The 23,480-nt window shown below is 46.9% G+C and overlaps 1 protein-coding gene across 1 annotated transcript in view; it reads left to right on the top strand.

The window, feature by feature from the left end:
- The window catches only part of GRIK3 (glutamate ionotropic receptor kainate type subunit 3), a 191,243-nt gene that overhangs the window by 147,218 nt on the left and 20,545 nt on the right, over positions 1-23,480 (top strand). Inside the window, exons 9-13 of the mRNA XM_081016986.1 lie at positions 876-989; positions 4,646-4,849; positions 13,527-13,750; positions 17,833-17,951; positions 21,464-21,681. Coding sequence (XP_080873112.1) covers positions 876-989; positions 4,646-4,849; positions 13,527-13,750; positions 17,833-17,951; positions 21,464-21,681 — 879 coding nt within the window. The remainder of the gene's footprint in view (positions 1-875; positions 990-4,645; positions 4,850-13,526; positions 13,751-17,832; positions 17,952-21,463; positions 21,682-23,480) is intronic.

The raw sequence follows: 23,480 nt of genomic DNA, 5'->3' as shown, positions 1-23,480 counted from the left end.
TACGCACATGCAGACACATAAACATCTTGTTTATTTTGTTGTTGTCATTGTTGTTGCCGCCATCTGTCTGTCTCAAGAGAAAATGAACTATGCTTGGGGGGCAAAGTTAAACAGCTGTATTAGCAGCAATGAAGTGACCTCCCCAGGGCACGAGCTTGGGTAGTGTGTATGGAGGTCCTGGACTGCCCAGATGATGAGACCCCTCCCCTTTCAGCCAAAAGCAATACATTTGGCACATACTTTAACTATGGAACTTGCTCACACTTGGATGGTGTTAAAAGAGGACTCAATAAATTCACCATGATGGCCATGCTCTGCCTCCGTTGTCAGAGACAGCAATGATGCTGAATGCCAGTTGCTGGAAACCAGAGGAGGAAAGAGTGCTCTTGTGCTCAGATCCTGCTTGCGAGTTTCCTGTTGGGGCATCTGGTTGGCCATTGTGAGAACAGCAGCCTAGACTAGATGGGTCACTCTGGCCTGATTCAGCAAGCTCTTCTTATGTTCTTAAATCATGTTAAGGTTGTGTTACATCAAAGTAACAGTTTGTACAAGCACTGCCCAGCCCTCTCTTTCATTTTTTTGCCTGTTTTCACTTGAGCAGGGATGGGGATCATTTGCAATCCCCTCCACATGCTGTTGGATTTACAACTCCCATCAACCCCAAAAGCCAACGTGACCCAGTGGTCATGGATGATGGGAGTTGTAGTCCAGCCACATCTGGAGGGCATCAGGTTCCCCACCCCTGAGCTAGAGACTGATTTCACAATATCTGACCTCCACTCCCTTGACCGTTCTCTCTCTCTTCAGTGGCCTGACTGGTCTGGCCTGATGGTTTGGTTGAATTTTTGCTCATTTCTTGTCTGCCTCCATCACAGGTTGGTGTGTGGAGCCCATCTGATGGACTGAATATCACTGAAATCTCCCGAAGGCAAGGCCCCAATGTGACAGATTCCCTCACCAACAGATCCTTGATTGTCACCACAGTCCTGGTAAGTGGTTGCAGGGTTCTATCTAACCCCTCCTTGATTTGGCTGTTTCCACTTCTAGATCGTAACCCCACCACCACCTTCTAAGGCGCTTGAGCTGTGTTTTCATACATTACATTGTGTATGGACAGATTATCCTGATAGCAAAAGGGCTGAACTATTTGGGCATGGCAGGGAACTGTCCAAAACAATGTTCTCCTTGGCAGCATCCAGACTGGGGTTCAGTGAAGCCATTGGAGCTCAATGTGGTGTATATGGTTCTACTCCTCCTTAAATAATCCCCACAACAACCCTGTGAGGTAGGTTAAACTGAGAAGCACTGAGTGGTCTGAGGTCACCCAGTGGACTTCAAGGTCGAGTGGGAGATTTGACACTCTAACAAATACATGATCACACTTCCTCTCACCAGTGGATTCCAATCTATCTTCTGCTCAGCCCTATGCTGGGGAGCAACTTCCCAGAGCCCACAAACCACCCACTCTGAAACTGCAACCAAGCCCTTGTCATCTCTCAGGAGCTCTTATTGACATTTCTCAGCATCCCTTGGGGCTCCCCCTTCCCCCCCCCCCACACACACTTAGGCACCCAAGTGACAAACTACCCCAAAGTAATTCACTTAGCCAGTGACGCTTGGATACTCAGCCGGTCTCCTTGGCCACTAACTGTCACAGCACATTTAGCACACGGGCCTGCTATTGGATTTGAAGGCAGGCATCAGTTCAGGGTGAATTTCCATCCAGTCTCTAATGAATTATGATGAGGCCCACTGGTTTAGATTCAGATGTGTTAGACAGAGTGCCGAGCTTTGTTACTTCAGGAGGAAGATAGGGGGAGGGCGGGGGCAGGCGAATCCCTTGGAGAGGATGCTGCAGCGAGATTGAAGAGTTTCTCTCTTTGAAACCACACACACAGGCTCCTCTCTCCCAATTCCAAATCAGCCCCCCATTTTGATAGTTTCTCTAAGCCTTTGCTACAGCATCAGCAGCTGGTCCTTGTGGGTCTAGATCAGCTGCCATAGTATCATGGAATTGTAGAGTTGGAAGGGACTCAAAGGATCATCTAGTCCCGGGATCCCCAGCTGATCCTGGTAGATCGTGGGATCCTTATCGTGTACAAAAAGTTACAGGGGGAAAGCTTAAAAACTCTGTGCAATCCACCCACCCCACACGCGCTCCTCCTCCTTCCAATGACAATGGATAGATCACTGCCAGTTTTTTTATACTGGGTGTAGATCGCAGTCTCTTGGGAGCTGGACATGCCTGATAGTCCAACCACTCACAATGCAGGAATCACAGCATCATTTTGGCCTGCAGGGGGAGGCCTTGGTCACCTTGAAAAGGTTAGCCAGTACCTCATGCTAAACCTAGGCCCCATCACTATTATAGATTTAAAGCAGAATCATACCATTTGAAACAGTCATCCGGAAACTGTAGTTTGTTAAGGGTGCTGAGAATTATTAGAAGACCCCTATTTCCCTCACAAAGCTATAAATACCTCTTCCCAGGGACCTCAGGGAGCTGTAGCTCTGTGAGGAGAATTGGGGCGTCCTAACTGCTCTCAGCATCTGCAGGTGCATGGCCATCTGTCAGCGATCCTTTCTCTGTGATTCCCACATTGCAGAGGGTTGGACTTCATGACCCTTTGGGTTCCTTCCAACTCTAGAATTCTATGAATCCACGATACACTTCCCAGGTTTAAAGTGGTGTGATACTGCTTTCAGTGTATAGTGCAGATGGGGCCTAGACTGCCTTATAAAGTCATAGAATCATAGAATTGTAGAGTTCAGATTCGTTAGCTGTGATTCCTGGGTTGCAGGGGGTTGGATTAGAGGTCCCTTCCAAGAGTTTTATGATTTTGTGCTGATGACGCAGGTGGAGACGAGCGCTTCTGGTTTGCCTGAGTTCTGCAACAGTTCCCTTTTTAAGCAGGGAATCACCCACATCTCCCTCCTGCTCTGCCACTTGATGGCCTGTTTGCTGTTGTTGATGCTGCCGCCACCAAGACGTGGTGCTGGGATTCCTCCCTGCCTCCCCCTTTCACACCCTCCTGCTCATCCTGCAGCGCCTTGTCGGTGGCAGCTGGCCGATGATGTTTCTCCAACAGACCGTTCCACTCTCTCCTCCTCGAGCCACGGGAGAGCTGTGAAGATCCTGAAATTGAGGGCACCTTCGCTGAGAAATCGATTAGCGAGCCCTGAAAGCCTGCGAATTGAATGTCTGACCGTTTCCAGTAATAAATTGTGAAACAGCCCGTGAATAAGTGCCTTGCAGAGTTCAAGAATTACCCCCTAGGAAATGTCTGAGACCTCCAGGAGTGGCGCAGAGGCAAGCAGAGCTCCTACACGACGCTGCTTCTTCAACTGTTAAATATGGAGGAACACGCCCCCCTCCACTCTGTTTTGTGCCTCCTGAGATTAATGGGGCTTTATGGCTGCTCCTGCCGGCCTCTAGACTTGAGTACAAATGCAAAAGGCACGAGGACCAGCTTCCTGGATGGGCATCCTGCCTGCTGCCTTGCTTTCAGCTGTTCCTTGTCCACCAGCTGTACCAGTTTTGGGTGCTGCAAGTTGTTTGTCCTATTTTAAGGACTAGGTAACCCAGTGGTTTCCAAAGTGGGTGGTATCACCTCCTTGGGGGGCAGCGGGGTTACCAAGGGTGGGCATTAAGAGGCAAGATGGTGACACCGTGCGGGGGGGAGGGGCGGGTACCAGAGGTACAAAAGACTATGAGACTTTGAAATGCTAGAATCCCTGGAGCAAGTTCATCGGTTTTGTTGAATCAATTAAATAAATAATTTTAATTGGATTTTGATTAAGTGGGCAATTAATTGTCACTGTTTCAAATTTTATTGTGTTCTTGCAGTCCTTAGGGGGTTGTGAAAACTGCTATTCTGAAGAGTGCTTTTTAAAGGGTAGGGTAGGGGAAACTGGGGAAGAGTTTGTAGAACCAAAGGGGTGCTGCCCCCCCCAAAATCAGTACTACTGAAGTAGCTCCTTCACCCTGCCTAGCAGGTTCCAAACATGGAGAAAGCCTCTTTTTATGGGTCTTTCATGGAAGGCAATCTTTATGTGGGGCAGTCAGGCTGAGTTCCAAAGAGCGGTAAGGTCCAGTGGTAAGGCAGGTGGCCATGAAGCCACTCTGGCCTTCTACCACATCCTTAGGAAAATAATGCATGATGGCCTCAGTTCCTGATCTGTAAAATGAGAACATTCCAAACAGCTGAGCATGAGGGGCCGCAATCCAAAGCAGAGATGAGCAACCATTAAAATCAATAGTGTTCAATGACTTCTTTCAGGGTGTTTTCTTCTGCCTTGAATTGTGGCCCCTGAAGTTTTTGAAGCACATTGAAAATAAAACAAGTTCTAAGGATGGAATATGATATTGAATTATTTGCTGCATTTATATCCTCCTGTTTTCTCCAAGGAGATTCCAGGTCCTAGTCAGACCATCTAACCACTACAGCACACTGGCTCTCATTAGTGTTATAATGCTATAATGGTAGCAGGCATGATAACGACCAAACTGGCTGCAGTGCCAGAAAGCAAAGAGAGACACCCAGATCTGTCCTGTGGCTACTTAAAGGGGCTTCTGTGGCTGGTGGGTTTAGCTTGCATATGGTTGTTTAGCTACTCTCTGTCTCTTTCCTTCCTTCCTGTGTAGGAGGAACCCTTTGTCATGTTCATCAAGTCGGACACCGTGCTCTCCGGGAATGAGCGCTTTGAAGGCTACTGCGTTGATCTCCTAAGGGAAGTCTCCCGAATCCTTGGCTTCAGCTATGAGATCCGTGTGGTGGAGGATGGGAAGTACGGAGCCCAGGATGAGAAGGGGCAGTGGAACGGCATGATCAGGGAGCTGATTGATCATGTAAGTACCTTGCTGTTATCTATAGATGTTCCTCAGGATCCCTTCCAATTCTACAGTTCTATGATTCTATGTACTGCATCACCTCCCCTCTCCCACCTTCATTTGTCTGCCTGCTTGCTTAAAATACTTCTATCCTGGCTTTCCAGAAGGGACCCACGAGGCTCAACCTGGCTAGCAGCAAAAAATAACATCAATAAATGCAACCAGAAAACATGTAAGGATATTGTTTTGAAAAGCAGCTAAAAACAGGACAGTTAAAACTTAACCACTTCACAGGTCAGATGCTCATTAAAAAAGAAAAGAAAAGTTTTCATATGGCAGGAGAAGGCCCTTAAGGAGAGGGCATGCCTTACCCCCTCTGGATAAGGAGTTAAAAAACCTATGTGCAGCCACAGAGAAGGCCTTCACCTGCACCTCAGCCAAACACAACTCTTGATAGGGAGGAGAGCCTCTCCAGAAGATCTTAATAACTGGACAGTTGTGGAGGAGAGAAGACAGACTTCAGAAATCCCAAGCCATTTATTTAGGGTCATGATGCACTTTGAACTGGGCTCAAAAAATTAACCAGAAGCCCACGAATCAACTGTCATAAAGAAGTAACATACTCCCAGTACCCAGCTCTGTTCAGCAGACTGGCCACAACGTTCTGGAGCAGCTGGAATTTCTGAAGACTTCTCAAAGGCAGCCCCACAGAGAACACATTGCAGTAGTCTATTTGAGATGTGGCTAAGGTATGTGTCACCATGCCCATCTCTGGTGACTCATGGAATGGGCACAGCTGGTGCACCAACCTAAGTTGGGTAAATGCAGTCCTGACCACAGTCAATAGTTGAGCATCTGTGCCCAAGGCTGGGTCCAGGAACATCCCCTAAGCTGTGCACTTGAGTTTCCAAGGGAGGAATTCTGCCCCATTTCTGTCTTGTCTGGATTAAGCCTCAGCTTGTTTGTCCCCAACCCATCCATGATCAAATTAAAAACTGAAGGAAAAATTGAAGGAAAATTGAAGGAGAAAGAGACATGGATACTATCCACTTGAAACTGGCTTGTGTCGGACTTGTGTTCGACCGAGCTCCTCCGAGCTCCTCCGACGTGATTAACAACCTGAGCCTTGATGAGGTTCCAAGCACGTTCCCCCATTACGCAGAGTATCCAGCACAGGGAAGGACGAGATAGTATGAGCTACATGGCAAAAAGAGTTTTATTCCTAACTACGCAGACAGAAAAGAAAATGCATCCGCTCTCTGTGAGAGCAGAGAGCAACTGAAAAACAAAGGAACAGGAAACCAGTAACATCACATCCGTCTCCTGTCTTCCGTGAGACTTCCAATAGCCTGGAAGCTCTGGAATGCAAAACAGAGTCTTGTGACTCCAAGAGTACTGCACAGTGGCAACACACAGAAACTAACAGCTTGGACTGAAACTGGAGTATTGGTGGAGAGAGAGAATCTGAATTTTCATACATTTGTTTATTAGTAGTTACTTAGATCTACAATCTTCTTAAGACTATGCTGTGCATCATCTGTCTGTCCATCCATCATCCATTTCCACATGTTTCTCTTGAGTGTGACCAAGAAACAGAACCAAATATTGTGCTTCTTTGGAGAGATTGCTCTGTGTATATGCTCTGAGGTAGTTGTTGTAGTCCCTAGAAAAGGTGTCTGGTGAAACATACCTTTTAGCTCCCAAACAACTAGAAGGACTTGCTAAGGAAGAGGCAGAGAATCAGAGGCAGACTCAAAAGCAGAGTGTTTCTGAGAGGCATGGGCTGGAGTCACATCCAGCCCTAAGCAATCTGTCTCTCAAGGAGTTAAGCTGTGGCCTGCGGTCCAGAATCCCAGAGGCAATATCTCCGCTTGATGATCCATGCTTGCACTTTTATAGCCTGACCCTGCTGCAAAGCAGAGGACAAGCTGTTAAAAAAAAAAAAAAAAAGCAGGACCAGGTGTGTGAGGAACAATTTCATTTATTTGGAAATGCAGTTTTATTTTCAAAAGCAGAACGTAAACAGATTCTTCCTTCCAGCTGAGTAGATGCAGAAATCTTTTGCAGGCGACAGAGGCAGTTCTCCTCCGCCTAGCAGTAATACACCCTTCTCTGAAAACGCTAAGCTGGATAGCCTCCGTGGATAGCATTATTGGGCAAGCTTCTCCTCACTCAGGTTTGGTTGGACTGGAATCTTTAATAAAATAAAAAAAGCAGGAAAATAGCTTGGCCCATTTCTGAGCCATTCCTGGTTCTCTGGCACTCAAGTGGCAAGCAGAGAGAAGCCTTTTGTTTCTGTTCTCCTGGGTCTGAGGGCTTGTCCACGCTTCTGCTTGCCCCATGCCTAGAAACATAGGAGCCAACTGCAGGGGCCCTTGGGTGCTTGGGCACCCACAATAATATAATTGTGTGGGGCTGGGCACCCACAAAGTCAATGAAGAAGGCTGGCAGATGGCAGCAGCACTGCCTCCAAAAGAGAAGCAGTTCAGCTCTGCCCTCCTTGCCCAACGAGTGAGGCACCCTTTTCTGGGGGGTGGGGCTCAGACATGGAGGTAGTCTCTCTGCCTCCAAGCCCTTCCCCATGGAGAAGGGTGCCTCGCTGGCTGCAGATAGGAGGAGGAGGAAGAGGAGTCATTGCTGCTGGCTGCCGCAATGTGGACTTGCAACATCATTCGCCCACACCTGCACCTAGTGTGAGTGAGATCACATGCACTACGTCCAGGCAATGTCGCATGTCCATGTTGCGGTGGTGGGCACCCACAATCCTGAGAGAAAGGTGGCACCCCTGCCTTGAAAGCATGGGTCCAATCAATTTTCCGCTTGACCTGAGCTTTCTAGGCTTAGGTCTGAGCAGTTTCCTTCTTGCCCCCACTCCTTTCCTAGTGAAAACCACTCTTCAATGCTAAATCGGAGCAAACGTCCATCTGGGGAAAACCTGAATTGCTGTTTGCTCCAACTGAGCACTAAAGAGCAGTTTTCCCCAGGGGAAACCAGTGGGACAAGAGGAGGTGTGAATAAGAATAATATTACAGCATGCCAGGGTGCAAGCAGAGGGTTGGACTAGTTCTGCCCTGTCCCATGTTATCCTCACAATAACCCTGTGAAGTAGGTTAGGCTGAGAGTGAACGACTGGCCCAGGATCACCTGGTGAGCTTGAATGGGGGATCTGAACCCTGATCTCTCAGGTCCTAGTCTGACACTTTAACCACTACACCACACTGGCACTTGTGGATGAGCACACGCCAACGTGCTTTCACACAAGCAACAGGTACAAAGTCACTTTGCAAAAGAAGAAACGCTTTGAAACAGCAATTTTAAAAAAGCAACCACGCTCGTAAGAGCACTTTCAAACAGTAATTACCACCTGCCTGTTGAGAGCATCTTTTTATCGGAGTCCCTCAAAGCACTCCACAAACATTAATTACCCCCCTGCAATGCTAAGTGGGTTCCGTTTTAATTGAAACTGTAAATGACTTTGCTCAGAGCTGTGCACCGTATCGGGGCAGAAGGGAGGCAGGAGCCACAGATCCTAAAACCTGGCTGCCATGGCTGCGGCTGGCCTGGCTACTGTCGTTTTACAGGAACCATGGTTCTGACAGCTTGCACCATTTTACGCAGATAATCAGTTGGTGTAGTACAATAACACGAGAGCAAAGGGGCCTTGCTTCCCTATGGGAAAGATGTCTTTTTAATAATCCTTTTATTAATAGGAGATCCACCTTTCACCATTTATTTTAACCATTTGGTGATTAATCTGGGCTGCTGTGTGCAGGAAGTCACATGAGGCTCCAGAACGGCATCAATTTCTTGATGCTCTAATAATACCATGAAGAAAATAATGCAATCTGAGGGACTTCTAATTTCCCAGCCCACTGAAGTGTCTTCCATGCAAATTTCAATTCAGAGGCCTCCTCAGACTGAACCTGTAAAACAGAACAAAATAATTAATGGCATAATTACCCTCTGAATGCAGTTTGGAGGCATCAAAGTGGGGGGAGGCTCTCTCTTTTACATCCACCGACCCCACGGAATGTCTCCCTTAGCAATTGATTTGTTGGGTTTAAGAGTGGGAGAAAGATGTACATACACAGCACTGCATCAGCCCAGCCAGGAAGCAGCATTTATTTCTTCCAAGTCAGACTACTCTATAAAGCCAGCGCAATGTAGTGATTACAGTGGTGGATTGAGACCTGGGAGACCAAGGTTCAAGTCCCCATTCAGCCATGAACTTCACTGGGTAACCTTGGGCCAGTCACTGCCTCTCAGTGTAGCCTGCCTTGCAGAGTTGTTGGGGGATTAAAGGAAGAGGGGGAGAACCACGTACACCGCCCTGAGCTCCTTGGAGGAAAAGTTGTCATATAAATGTAACAATAAAGCAAAGCCTTCCTCCAATAGTTGGGGCTTGGTGTGAGGACTGCTGTTGTGTGTGCACTGCCATCCACAGTATGAATGTCAGTGTGTTTAGGTGCATGTCTGAGCAAACTATAGATGCATCCTATAGATATCCTTTTGCAGTGTGTGTTGAGGGGGGTACACTGTAACTTCAGGCCAAATGCCTGAGTTCTGTGGAATCTTGCAGAAAGCTGTGATGCTTGTTCTCTGTCAAGAGACCTGACTTGGTCAGCACATCGTTTGACGCACAACTTTCCCCCCTGTGCAGAAAGTCAATGAGTCACGTAACTCGTGACTCGCCCAAGGCACACTGTTTCCCACCACAGGTGGCCTGTGATGTGAAGATGAGGACAACCAGTGGTGCTGCCCTTTATTTGTCAGCACTTGCATTTTGGGATTGCAGGGACTCTACTTTGCCCCCCGCTGTGTGATCCTGGCAGGTCTGGCCACAGGCAGTGCAGCCTTAAGGGAAAAAACAGCTTTTTAGAAAGTCCTTTGTTTTGAGGCTGGCCTGAAGCAACAAAAGCAAGAACATCTCGTGCCTTGGAAGGTTTATGTGTTCAGTTCCCCCCACCCTGCAAAATGGCCATTTCCTCCTGCAGCTGGGAAAATCCCCAGCTGGCTCAGAGGACCATCCCACACCATGGCCATTCATTTCACACACAATTTTCAAAAATGTAGATGCTAACCTTTGAAGACAGTGAGATCCTGCAAATGCAGGAAGAAGGAGGAGGAGAAGGAGGAGGAGATCAGGGACACAGCTCCACCCCTCCTCTGTTGCATCCCCAAACAACTTGCGGTTGAAGGGGACCCTCTCCACAGCTCATGCCTGAGCATTGACACCTCGGGACACTGCTGGAAATCTCTGGAGGAACCGGATGCCGAACTTAACGAGCCATTGGCTGGATCCAGGAGGCTCTTCTTACATTCTTAAATTATGTGGTTATGTGGGAATTGGCTTTCTTCATATTCATTATAGGTTTGGGTATATAGGATTCTTTGGTGTTGTGCAAAACTCACTTTTGCTTGTGGTTAATGAACGGTATATCCATAGATGATCCTATCAAATAGCAGAAGGTTAAAGTTGTGGTCTTTGGTCTTAAAGATCCACCTAGAACAGCATTTTGATTCCAGCTAGATACCGCCTGGGATTTTCACAAGAAAGGCATAAAGGTAACCACTGCCCTCTCTTCTTCCCCCCCCTCCCCGGTATCTAGTACAGTCATACCTTGGATCCCGAATGCCTTGGTACTTGGACATTTTGGCTCCTGAATGCCACAAACCCAGAAGTGAGTGTTCCAGTTTGTGAACATTCTTTGGAAGATGAACATCCGACAGGGCTTCCGCGGCTTCCAATTGGCTGAAGGAGTTTCCTGCAGCCAATCAAAAGCTGTGCTTTGGTTTCTGAACATTTGGGAAGTCAAACGGACTTCTGGAACGGATTCTGTTCGACTTCCAAGGTATGACTGTACCCAGAAATTTGCTATCCTGGGCGTGGTTCTTCATGTATCTATCAGGGATGGTAGCTTGGTTAATCTTCTATCCATGAATTCATCTTTTGCTGAAGCCACCTCAGCTCCTGCCCATTGTAACACCCCAGGACAGTGAACTGCATCAGTAAAACTTATTCAAAAGAAACACTTCATGACACATAATTCCTTCTGTTCCTTATAGCTCCAAGGTAGCCTTGTTCTGACACTCCTACCGCAGAAGAGGCTTGTATCAAAAGAGGCTACATCTTTTTGTCCTTATTGGACATTTTGCACCAATATAAGCTGTTCTCTGTGATTTCTACTTGGCATGAAGAACACAGAAAAAACGGAGGGTTTTTCTTGAACAGAAATGCCTCCCCACTGATAACTGCAGCTCAGTCCTAATCTCTGTCCCTGGGGGATGATTTGACAGTTGATTTAATGCTTTCACCATAAACAGAGCATTTATTGACAGTAAATTCCAGCAATTTATGTCCTTACAGCTACCTGGTTTGGGAATGTTTTTGCACCTGATGCTAAGAGATTGTTTAGTGCAGATGCGGGCAAAATCACTGCCCTCAGATGGAAAGGGGCAAGCTTTCAAGATATGCCCTGATTCTATGCCCTGTATGTTCTGAGCTGCAGGAATTTGGCATGGAGAAAACAAGGACCCAGAGGATGGGAAGGAACTCCTGAAACACACAGTTTATCTTTGCCTCTTTATGTTTGCCTGAGTCCACTAAATATATTGATTCAGCCGACCCGAAAGGAAGGTAAATTTGAAGGCAAAACATATGTAGAGATCTTCACAAACTCTCTCAGGGAAGATGCATTGTCAGACATTGCTGTGTTACACTTGGAATGAATTTCTCAGAGCGAAAAGAGTTCTAGTAGGATTGGTGAAAATTCTCAGGCTGGCTTTGTGCCTCCAACCTAGATGTCTTTAAATGTGATCTGATCTAGGCTTTTTTTTATCTTGTTATGTTTGTGCATCTCTTGATAGCCTTTTGAAAAAAAATGACTTTGGAGATGTGGCTTTAGCAGTCTTGACTTGCATGCCAATTTTTGCACTGCCGTCTATCCCTTTTATTCAATTCTGAATTTGGGGAATGGGATCCTTTAACAGACACTTGCAGCTGCAAACCACGAGGGCAGGAGAGAATGAAGTTCAAACAAGCCATTGTTTTGGTGAAGGCTGGTAACTAGACAGACATGGGCATGATCAAATTTTGTTGTCAATGGTGATGTACGTGGGGCAGAATAAAAAGCTGGAATGGAAAGCAGTTATCCAGCTGACCATTTTGAGACATGCTGTGATCAGATTGTCCACGTTACTTCTTGGGTGACCTTCCAGTTCCCTGTGTGGTGGGAAGACTGTCCTGCTCTCCCACCAGGAAGGAGCATAATGTTGGAATCAGCCATTATGAATCTTTTGCCAGTCATCTGCTGAAATCTGCTGGAACTAACAACCAAGTATCTTCTTCTCCACGGTCTCTTGTGTTCTCCAGTAAAATCAATAAAATATGCATTATTTACTTTGTCTCCCAGTGGTGCAGACAATTAGTTTATCTAATATCTAAAGTATACATGTGATGTTCCCTCCTTTTCCACCTTGGTATACTTTTGCTGTTCCTGTAGCAGCCTAGGAATGAGTGAACTGGTCAGTTCCTACTTCTCTCAGTTTATCATTGTTTTCCTATCATAAGTTCTTTTCACCCCATTTGCAAACTTTTAAAAAGTATGCATGAAACAACTGCTTCTTTGTGCACATTTCTCCTGATATATGCATTTTTGCAGCAATTTCCCCAAATGCAATGCATTCTTAAAAACACAAGAAGAGCCAGCTGGATCAGGCCAATAACCCATATAGTTCATCATCCTGTTATCACAGTGGCCAACTAGATGCTGGATCCCAGTACAACAGCCCTCTCCTCTCCTGTGGTTTCCAGCAACTGGTACTCAGAAACATTACTGCCTCCAACTGTGGAAACAGAATATGGCCATCTTGGCTAGTAGTCATAGATAACCTTATTCTCATCCATCCACCTTGGCATCAATGAACACTAATGGCCACTGAAAGGGTGGAGTGGCCACAGTCCCTGGCATGAATGGGGAACCAGTAGTTTGGGTCTGCTATGGAAAGAACAGGGATGGTCCTGCTGTGTCTGTCTTCCTTATCAAAAGCATTTGTGCCAATCAGACCAAACTATAATTTTCACTTAACTTTCCTTTGAGACACTTTATAGACCCCACAAAAATCCAAAAGGGGTAAGAACAGAGATGTGATTTCAACCCTTGAGTTCCTAGGGCAACTCTGCTACCCTCCTGATGTTCTGGACTATAATTCCTATCAGCCCCAGCTAGCTTGCCATTGTGGTTCAGAACACCTAGAGGGCACTGGCTTGGGGAAGGGTGTGCTAGGACATTTGGGAGCTCTGATTCAGAAGCTCCCAAGTGGATCCAATCCCAATAGCATGTCTTCCATTCAGGACTAAATTTTAAGTAACCCAGAATGCATGCAGAGTTTGCAAAGGAACCCCAGGGCAGCCCTCTGAAGCTGCCAATGGCTCCTTTGCAGCTGCAGGTTCACCTGACTTATATTGGACATCACATGGCATCAGATGGGTGTGGCCGGGGGGGGGAATGGCATTGCAGGCCCAACTGTGAGGCCTATTTGACCTGTGGGCCAGAAGTTCCCAAGACACTGATCTTCATAGCAGCCCTTGGGGAAACAAGATTGTGACTCGAGAGACCCAAGAGCTTTGCCCACCGCCCTTTTCCTCCTCCATTTCTAACAACTGCTCCCTCTCTCTCTCCCTCCTGCTCCACAGAAAGCTGACCTGGCTGTCGCTCCGCTCACCATCACCCATGTCCGGGAGAAAGCGATTGACTTCTCCAAGCCCTTCATGACTCTGGGGATCAGCATTCTCTACCGGAAGGCCAATGGGACCAACCCCAGTGTCTTCTCTTTCCTGAACCCTCTGTCTCCTGACATTTGGATGTACATCCTCCTTGCTTACCTGGGAGTGAGCTGTGTGCTGTTTGTGATAGCCAGGTAAGGAGCTCACTGGCTACAAGGGGCGCCAAAAGGAACTCTGTCCCTAGGGTTTGGCTCCTATGCTAGGGAGCAGCCACTGAGAAGGCCCTCTGCTGTGTCTCCACCAAGCACTCCTATGAGGGTGGCAGGACCGAAAGAAAGATCTCCCTTAAATATCTCAGAGCCCAGGCAAGCTGGTATGGGAGAAGACAGCCTTTCAGGTAGCCTGCATACACATGTGCCAGTCATCTAGTCTTAAAAAACAAGCCAACCCCTTAAGAGAACTTTGGGGAAATCCCTTCCACTCCCTTGTATGCTAAGTCCCTTCATTTTTGAGGGATAGGGTGTCTGTGTGTAGGGGTGCCACTTTGACTCCCACTATGGCACTTAGTGCTGTGGTCTAAACCACTGAGCCTCTTGGGCTTGCTGATCAGAAGGTCAGCAGTTCAAATCCCCGTGATGGAGTGAGCTCCCGTTGCTCAGTCCTAGCTCCTGCCAACCTAGCAGTTCGAAAGCATGCCAAAAAGTGCAAGTAGATAAATAGATACCACTCCAGCGGGAAGGTAAATGGCGTTTTCATGCACTGCTCTGGTTTCGCCAGAAGCGGCTTAGTCATGCTGGCCACATGACCCGGAAAAAGTGTCTGCAGACAAACACCGGCTCCCTTGGCCAGTAAAGCAAGATGAGCGCTGCAACCCCAGAGTCGTCTGTGACTGGACTTAACCGTCAGGGGTCCTTTACCTTTTTTATGGCACTTGAGGAAAGAGCAGCCCTACAAAAGGTCTCCCCTCCTCTGTCCGTGGCAGCCAGTCCTGGCTGCGGTCCCCATAGCCTCCTGCCCCCATTCCCAACGCACACACAATGGGCAATGGCAATAGCCCAGCACGTCCTGAAAAATAAGTGGAGGATGGCACTGAGCCGGTTGCTAATGGCAGGCATTTGGTGCAATGGGAAACTCCGCACTGCCATCCCTGTGCAGGAGAGAGCCACCTTTAGCAGGGAGAAGCACATCCCACAGTTAAAGGCAATTGTCTGTCTCTTGCTGGTAGCAGGTAGGGAGGTTGCTGGCCTCCTTCCCCGTATTGGGTTAATAGGATATAATTGGGAGAAGTGGGGGGGATATGGTGGGTGCTGGGGGCCCTGGCCATCCCCTCTGGGTCAGCTCTGTTCCTGCCTTCAGGAAAATAGCCTGTCCAGGCTGGGATCTGAGAGGAGAGAGGGAGGCAGAATGGAACCACAGCGGTGGCAGCATCATTATCTCCATTAGCTCCAGTGTTCCGGCTTTTAGGATGCTTTGCTGGCTCCCTGGGGCCATTACAGCATTTGGAGGCGATTACCTGAGCTTAGTGCCTAATACTCTAATTTCATGTAATGCACTTGTCAAAATCAGCTCCGCAGGGAGGAAGGCTGACTCTTTGTTTGCTCTGGCACATCTGGATTGGCAAAGAGGTCTGCTTTTAAAAAGGGGTTGGGGAAAATGCAGGAGGCTTAGACACCAATTTTGAGGAGAGTCTTCTCCAAAGAACCTGATATTTGTGGAGTGGCTAGTCCTCAAGGGAGTGTCCCGGTGCAAGGGATCCGCTCAAAAGGGGAAAAGAGCAGATGAAGAAAATAAGTTTTCTGGGGGATAGTCTATAATCTGGGAGAAATAGATTCAAAACCTGATTTAGCTACACACTCCCTGTCTGGCCTTGGGGCAACAGTTAAAATTCTTATAAAGAATGAATTAATTCCACTCCATTTTTGCATTGTGCCAGGCCACAATGGGAGAGAATTACTTTCTGCTTTTCATTCTTCCGCTTAGTTTTGCCTCTCTATCTTTCCATCCACATTTGCTCTTTGATGATTTCATCTGCACAGATTTCCAGGCAAAATAAACCCCAAGTCACATGAGTGCGTGTGAGTGTATTTCAGAGCAAAGCGCAATTTCTCCCCTTGGCTTGGTTTCAATTAAAGTTCCCGTGACTGTAACTTTCCCCTCTAAACCTTCCTGGCTTTTATCTATCTCTTTGAGCAGCACCTGGTCTTCTGCATAATTAAGGCTGTGCACAGATGGTTCTGGGCAGAAGAGGGTGCAGAGAGAAGGTCCCAGGACATGGCAAGGAGGAAATTGGATCTTTCGCCCCCAGCAATAATAGGGAACATTTTCACTCTTGACCCTTGCCCAGCTCCAGAATTCTAGCCTGCAGGGGGAAAATGTTGCCAAAATTGGCACACCTTAATTCAAAGGCATGAGCCTCTCTTGAAATAAACCGGCCTCCCCCTGCCTCCCCACCATATAAAGGCCTCCATCAGTTCCACCATAGGTCACTGCTGCTTAAAACCAGCTCTGTGGCTGCTTGGAGACCCAAAATGGCAGTGTTTTGATCCATCAGAGCTTTTAATAAGGCTTTGAAGCTTATTGATGGAGCTGCAGCCTGAATCCACCAAATGTCGCTGAGGTTAGAGATGTAGAATGATACCTTCTAGGTGGCCACTTTTGCCTGGTGTTGCTTTGTAGTGTAGTCAAGGCAGCAACATGAATGACAATGTTTAATTGTGGCTGGCTGTGCGTTGACGCCTGGGGTTTCAGGACAGCCCCGCTGCTGCTACTGCTGCTGCCACACACAGGCAGGCGTGAAGTTCTGTATTTGGAGGGGCTTGGGCGGGTATTGGATTGGGCCATGACTTTGGTTTTGCAACTACAGAGGCTCCTTATTGTCTGGGAATGCCAAAGCCCCCCCTCTGTCATTCAAGAATGTGGTATCTGCTTACACACCAGGAAATGAATGAGGCAAAATAATAAATGTGCCAAAGCTGCTCCTCCTCCTCCTCCTCCTCCTCCTTCCTTCCTTCTTCTTCCTCCTCCTCCTCTTAGCAGATCTCTCCATTTCCATTTCAGCTGAGCATTTGGAGGAGATGAGGCTGTTGTAAAGCCAGGGGGAATCACAGAGGGAGAAATTGCGATGCTAATTAATTTGTTTGGTTCTGAAACAATTATGCCAATTATGCAGAATTTAATTTAATTATCTTGCAAAATGCAGGACCTTTCGAAAATGTGAGTAAGGCGCTCCAAAGGTCCTGCATTCTTCCTCAAATCCACCTTTAACTGGTATGGCTTTGATTGGATCTTTGCAGCAAGAGGAAGGAGCCAAGTCTTCCTGGAAAAGGCCTACCACTGTCATCTTGGCCTGATCATTGAGATGCTTGAAGGGGGAGTCAGTTCAGTCATACCTTGGATCCCAAACGCCTTGCAAGTCGGACATTTTGGTGAACTATTTTTGGAAGCTGAATGTCTGACGAGGCTTCCGATTGGCTGCAGGAGCTTTGGTTTCCGAACATTTTGGAAGCCGAAAGGACTTCTGGAATGGCTTCTGTTCGACTTCCAAAGTACGACTGTATGTAGCTCTGTAACCCAAATTCGGGAGATAGGGGAAGCAGGTCACCTGCTCTGCCCTTCTGTTGGAAGCTATCAGTAAAACAAAAGTGGCAATCTTGGGGCAGCTGGTATAGGAGCTAGGAGAGGTTATTGTCATCACCCCCTTTTTATCTCTGACTCCACCCCACTCACAGGCTTCCCCACTGCCTTCTCAGTGTCAAATCTTAGACTGTCAGCTGGTCAGGGCAGACAGAGACCTGTCCTAAGGAAAGCACCAGTACACCAGTGACACAATCATCATCATCATCATTAAACAGGGATGATAATGGCTACTCAAAAAGAAAGGGATTTCTAAAATGTAAAGGCATATGCAATCCTCTCCGGACAGGGATTTGCCTTCATTTGCTCCTGCAACTCTATCAAGTGTCATGCATAGCAATGGTATCCTAAGAAAAGTCAGTCCTGCATGTCAGACGTCAACTGAACAAGAAAGGGCAAGGAGGGTGAAAACACATGAAAGAGGCACTTCTCCCTTCCCCCTTTCTCTCAAACAAAGGTCCCTGACCCCCTGCAGTCCCCTGTAACAGACAAAAATGTATGAGCCCCGGATAGCCCTTGACTGGCTGGATTAGTGCCAGACTTGTGTCAGCTGCCTCTGAAGCTGGTTTGTTCTTTGCACCAGCCTCTTCTGCCCTGTCTGTTAGGAGTCCTCCCTCAATGCCCGCCTTCTCTCTCCCTGCAGGTTTAGCCCTTACGAATGGTATGACGCCCACCCCTGCAATCCAGGCTCGGACATCGTGGAGAACAACTTCACCCTCCTCAACAGCTTCTGGTTTGGCATGGGAGCGCTGATGCAGCAAGGTAGGCCCCCCCTCCCCTGAGCAAACACCCCCCTCCCGCAAACCACTCTTGTTTGGTGTGTACCTGTGTGTGTGTGTGTTTGTGTGTTGACAGGTGCAAGATAAACGTAGTTGCGCTTGTCAAAAGAGAGAAAAAATTGCCTCTGGAGCAAGAGAAATAATGTTGCGCCTCCTCTCCCTTTTTGTCGCGAGGCAGCCGGGGAGTTTCTGTCATCAGACGATGACAAGCAAAGACATTGGTTTTGAAATGGTGGAGTCTGTTTCTTAACAATTACAGGAGTGCTTGTCAAGACCGGCTTCTGTCTCTCCTCCGCTGAGGAGGCTCTCGGGTGCTGCCATGACGGAGCCAACTTGCTCTTCCTCCTTCTCCCCTGAGTGCTTGACAACACCGCCTTGTGGAAGCCAGGGGCCGAAATCCATCACCTCACTGGTGGCTCTGCCCATTAATAGAGCTGTACCAGCCGAGGGCAGGTTTACTGCCCTTGGGATCTGCCTCTGTTGCCTGGGCTGCTCACTTCATAGCTCAGTGGTAGAGCATCTGTTTTACATACAGAAGCTCCCAAGTTCGATTCCCATCAGCATCAGGTTTGACTGGGAAAGAACCCTTCTTGGAGATCTGCTGCCAGTCAGAGTAGGCAATACTAACCTATATGGACCAGTGGTCCGGCTGAGTATAAGACACCTTCCTATGATCGTGAGGTTGCTCAGGTTCAATCCCGGATGGCATCTCCAAGTAGGACTGGGAGAGTCCCCTCCTGAAACCCTGGTGAGTGAGCTGCTGCCAGTCAGTGTAGGCAATGCTGAGCTGTATGGGCAAATGGGTCCGACTCAGTCTAAGGCAGTTCCCAGAAGCAAATCAGCACTGTGGGCTAGTCAGGAAACTCCGAGAAAGGGTGAGGAATGGTTCTTGCTATATCTCTCCAGAGGCAAAAATCCAGGCGTCTTGCACAACTTGCTTTGTAAAACAAGCTGCATCTCCACACTGGTTTTTGTTTTAGTTCACCAAATGGGGTTCTGGGGTTGCATGCAGCCCTTGGATTCAGAATCGCTTCTTCAGTGCTAGGATTGTAGCCTCGTGGGTCTGCCTCGCTCTCTCATACTTGCAAGTCCACTGAGTACAAAAGCCTCAGGAAAAAGGAGAAGCACTAGGCACTCATTTTAAAAGGTATATAGCATGACCTTTTATTTTATTGGTATCTGAACCATGCTAAACCTAGGAGGCAGCTCTTCTCTATCTTCTGGCTACCCTACAATGATTCCCTATCCCTGCAGGCCTCCCTCCTCCCAAGGAGGTGAATGTCCACATGGGGAGAGAGGGAGGAGCTGCTTGCTAGTAGGCCAGATCTTTGGCCTAGCTTGTACCTTGGGACAAAGGCTAAGCAATAATAATAATAATAATAATAATAATAATAATAATGGTGGTGGTCTCCAGTCACTTCTCTTTCACTCCCTCCTGAAAACCTTGAAATCTCTCCCATTTTTGCCAATTGCCAATGATGGTGAAATCAGGAGGTTTTAACAACTTGAGGGTAGCATATCAGAATTTGGCCAGAGGATAGAGATTAGCAATTAGATTATCAAGTGACTAGATGCACACTGGCATCAAAAGCTACATGGTCAAGCCCAGCAAGAGTGTGGCATGGGGCAGAATGTGGCTCTAACTAGCTCAGCATCTACAGGATGCCTCTGTGGGCTCAACAATCCAGCCTTGTTTAATATATATTGAAAAATAAAAACCTTAAAATAAAATAAAAACAAGCTGAAGTCACCTCCTGAAGCTCAGAACCCGAGTCTCCGATGTCCTGGCCCTCCAATGCTCTGTGTTCTCCAGCTTTGAAGACAGTTTGGAAACTGGTGCAGAATTCCGTGGCCAGGTTGCTTCCTGTGGCGCAAGACGGTCTGAGCACATAACACCAATCCTGGTTTGGATGCTATAGTTTCCAGAGCCCAATTCAAAGTGCTGGTTTTGACCTTATATGGCTCAGGACGCTCTCATCCCATATGAATAGGCTCATACCCTGCAATCATCACGTGAGGTCCTTCTCCATGTGTCCCACCCACAGGAGGTCTGGAGGGTGGCAACATAAGAACGGACCTTTTCAGTGGTGGCTCCCCATTCATGGAATGCTCTCCCCAGGGAGATTCACCTGGCGCCGTCATGATACATCTTCAGGTGTCATGCAGAAACATTCCTTTCAAACCAAGACTTTGACTTTAGCTATCTATGGCCTTTTGGAGTGGGTGGGATGTTTTAATGCCCCCTCCCGGTTTTAACGTATGTATGGGGAAGGTTGTAGGTTGTTTTGCGAGCCACTTTGAGTTGCCATGGCAAAAAAACTGACTAATAAATTTTAGTGTTAGTATAAGTCTGGGGTCTGTGGACTGTCTGCATAGCCAGGGTGGTACTGCCCCCACCCAAATTAATCCTGCCCTGATTCAGCTGACTTTTTGATCCCCCAATTCCAGACCAGAGATGTCCTTGGAGGTCGGTAGCAGCAGCAGCAGCAGCTCCCCCCCCCCCCAAAAAAGCTTCTCTGCTTTTAATAGGCACCAGGAGGGGCCAGTACCAAAATAGAGGAGCCCTTAATGTCCTTCATCCCTCCTCACTCAAAGTCATTACAGGGCCGTTATACCCTTAAAAAAAAACATATTTTCCTACCTCCAACTGCTATTTAGACCCTTGATCGTTTCTCTCCCCCCCACCCCCAAATTGGATACTTTTTAAAAAATGCCTGTGCATTTGAAGCCTCTCCCTAGAGTGAGCCCTTCTGAAAAACCACTCTGCATAAAAGAAGCGCCTCTTTTTATTATTATTTTAAATGGTAGAACAAAACACCCATAAAAGTTCACAAGCGGCTTTCTATTTAAATCACATGAAAGCTGTTCCGTTAATTACTTTGATTTGAAAATTCCTCATCAACTGCTGGCTGTGCCCAAGGTCAGGAGCAGGAGCTGGTGGAGGGGGGGGGCAGGCGGCGGCAGGGTCTGGAAGCATTACAAGGTAAACGACTATTTCTTTGAGCACAGCAGTCTGGCTCATTTCCATTCTTAAAATGGATTAATTTGTGCAACAGTTACAATTCAGCAACAAATAGGCGATAGGATAGCCCTCTTCAAATACCTGAAGGGCTGCCCCATGGAAGATGGAGCAAGCTGGCTTTCTGCTGCCCCAGAGGGTAGGGCCTGAACCAGTGGATTCAAATGACAAGAAGGGAGATTCTGACTAAATCTTAGGAATAACTTTCTGGCATTAAGAGCTGTTTGACAGTGGAACAGACTCCCTCGGAAGGTGACAGAATCCCCCTCATTGGAGGTCATTAAACAGAGGTTGGATTCTTTAGCGTACTTCCTGCATTGCAGGGGGTTGCTTGGGGCCTTTTAAAATTCTACAGTTCTATGTGTCAATGAATAAGCTTTGAGGTGTGTGTGTGTGTGTTTGTGTGTAAAAGGTTGTGTGTTTCCTGCACTTCCTTCCAGTCTGTTCCACTCTCACCCTATTCTCCTTCCTCCCAGGCTCTGAGCTGATGCCCAAAGCCCTTTCCACCCGCATCATCGGGGGCATCTGGTGGTTCTTCACCCTCATCATCATCTCCTCCTACACGGCCAACCTGGCTGCCTTCCTGACCGTGGAAAGGATGGAGTCACCCATCGACTCGGCGGACGACCTGGCCAAGCAAACCAAAATCGAATATGGGGCGGTGAAGGATGGCGCCACCATGACTTTCTTCAAGGTGAGATTTGAGTGTGTTCGATCCTCACTTCCAGGCAGACATGGAAATGCACAGCCAGGCTGTGGGATTGGAGCATCAATCATGACAAAGGCAGCGAGGAGCATCTGAAGAGGAATGCAGGCCCCTTCTCTCCCCTGCTTCTCCCTGGGAATGTCAGGGCTGGCCTTTCCTCACTTCTCCTCTACCCAAAAATGCACTGGGAGGCAGGTTGGTTCAGAGCAATGTGCTTGTGGCTGGTAGCACCACCCATCTTCCTTAACAATACCCACCAACCCTCTTTTGGCTTTCCTTTTTTTTTAAAAAAAAAATGATGTTTATTGAGAATTTTAAAGTTACAAAGAAAAAAGAAAGAAAAGACAAGAGAAGAAGAAAAAGAGAGAAAGAAGTAGATAGACATGACAATTAAACAATACAGATCAATAAAAACCAAAGTAAAAAAAAATAAAATAACAAAACACACAATGCATCTAAATCAAAAAACAAAAATAAACAAAAATAAACAAACAATTAAAAAACAAGTCTAATATTCCCAAACCCTTAACTTTCATTAACTTATTTCAACGACCTCCTCACACCTCCCTTTTTTGTACTCTAGTTGTTAATTATCTCAGCAAATTCTTTCCATCTTTCACAATATTCTGTCATTTAAATTACCTTAATCTATTTTAACCTTATCTTACCCTCAAAAAACCCCTAAAACTTAAAACTTAAATCTTATATATACCAAATTCTTTTAACCATAACATATTCTTACATAATTCTTTTTGACATTTCTGCTAAAGCCAAATAATTTCATTCCAACATTTTTCTAGTACTCATTAATTTTACAATACTTTTCTAAATAAATTTTGAAACTTTCTTCCAATCTTTATCCATCGTCTCTTCTTCCTGGTCTCGGGTTTTGTCAGTCCTTTCTCGTCCATCTAATCCATCAGCCTGGTGCTCTTATGTCCGAGGCTCTTAAGTCTTTTCCATGTCCCTTCTGCAGGTCTTCTTCTTGTTTATACCTGCCCTTTACTTTGTCTTTTGTTGATCTTTTTCTTATTTTCTTTCCTTTCTCATTGGGGGGTAGGTCTCGGGAGGACTCCAATCCAAAAGTATCTCCATCTCTCCTCAGCAAATCAGCCCATTCCCCACAGTCCCATTCCCCACAGTCAACACTGTAATCCAGAAAGTATTTAAAAGCATATTTCAAAGTCTTTCCAAAATTAAGAGCCCTCACAACTCCAGACCCCCCCCCCCGGTCCACTCCAGATTCAAACTTCAAGAACAGCGGCTTATACTCCTGCAAGGCCTCTGATCTCTCCACTTGTGTTATTTGAGGTTCAACAGCAACCTCCTCCATTTTCTTCTGCACTTGTGCTTGCCCTGTCAAAACAGATTCCTGGGCTGGTTCCTGGATGGTTTCTATATGGGTATTCGCCGTTTGTCCAAAGTTTTTAACTGCAACAGTCATCAAATCCATCTTCTCATGCATCTGCTCCAGCAAAGCACTTGTCTTGCAAAAAGCAAGCACCAAGACTTCTTGTAAACAAGGTTAGAGTCTGGTCTCACGATCCTAATCATACAGCTGTGAGGTCCCCAGATCAGCTCCGGCAACAAGTTAACAAGCTCCCTCTAGAGGAGACAATTTCTATTTGTATCCATCTTTTAAAAGCAGGACCAACAAAGAAAAATTACTTTCACTTTTCAAATACTTTGTTTCTTTTGATTGCAAGAAGCAACACTGGAGTCAATTTATTTCTCTTTTTTTTTTTTACTATCTGTCAAAAGACGTTCCGTTCACAGTCGATGAACTT

Source organism: Podarcis pityusensis, assembly GCF_964106645.2.
Source record: "Podarcis pityusensis genome assembly, chromosome: 8".
Classification (NCBI taxonomy): domain Eukaryota; kingdom Metazoa; phylum Chordata; class Lepidosauria; order Squamata; family Lacertidae; genus Podarcis; species Podarcis pityusensis.
Note: the sequence above shows the minus strand (reverse complement) of the source record. Positions and strands in the feature narration are given on the sequence as shown.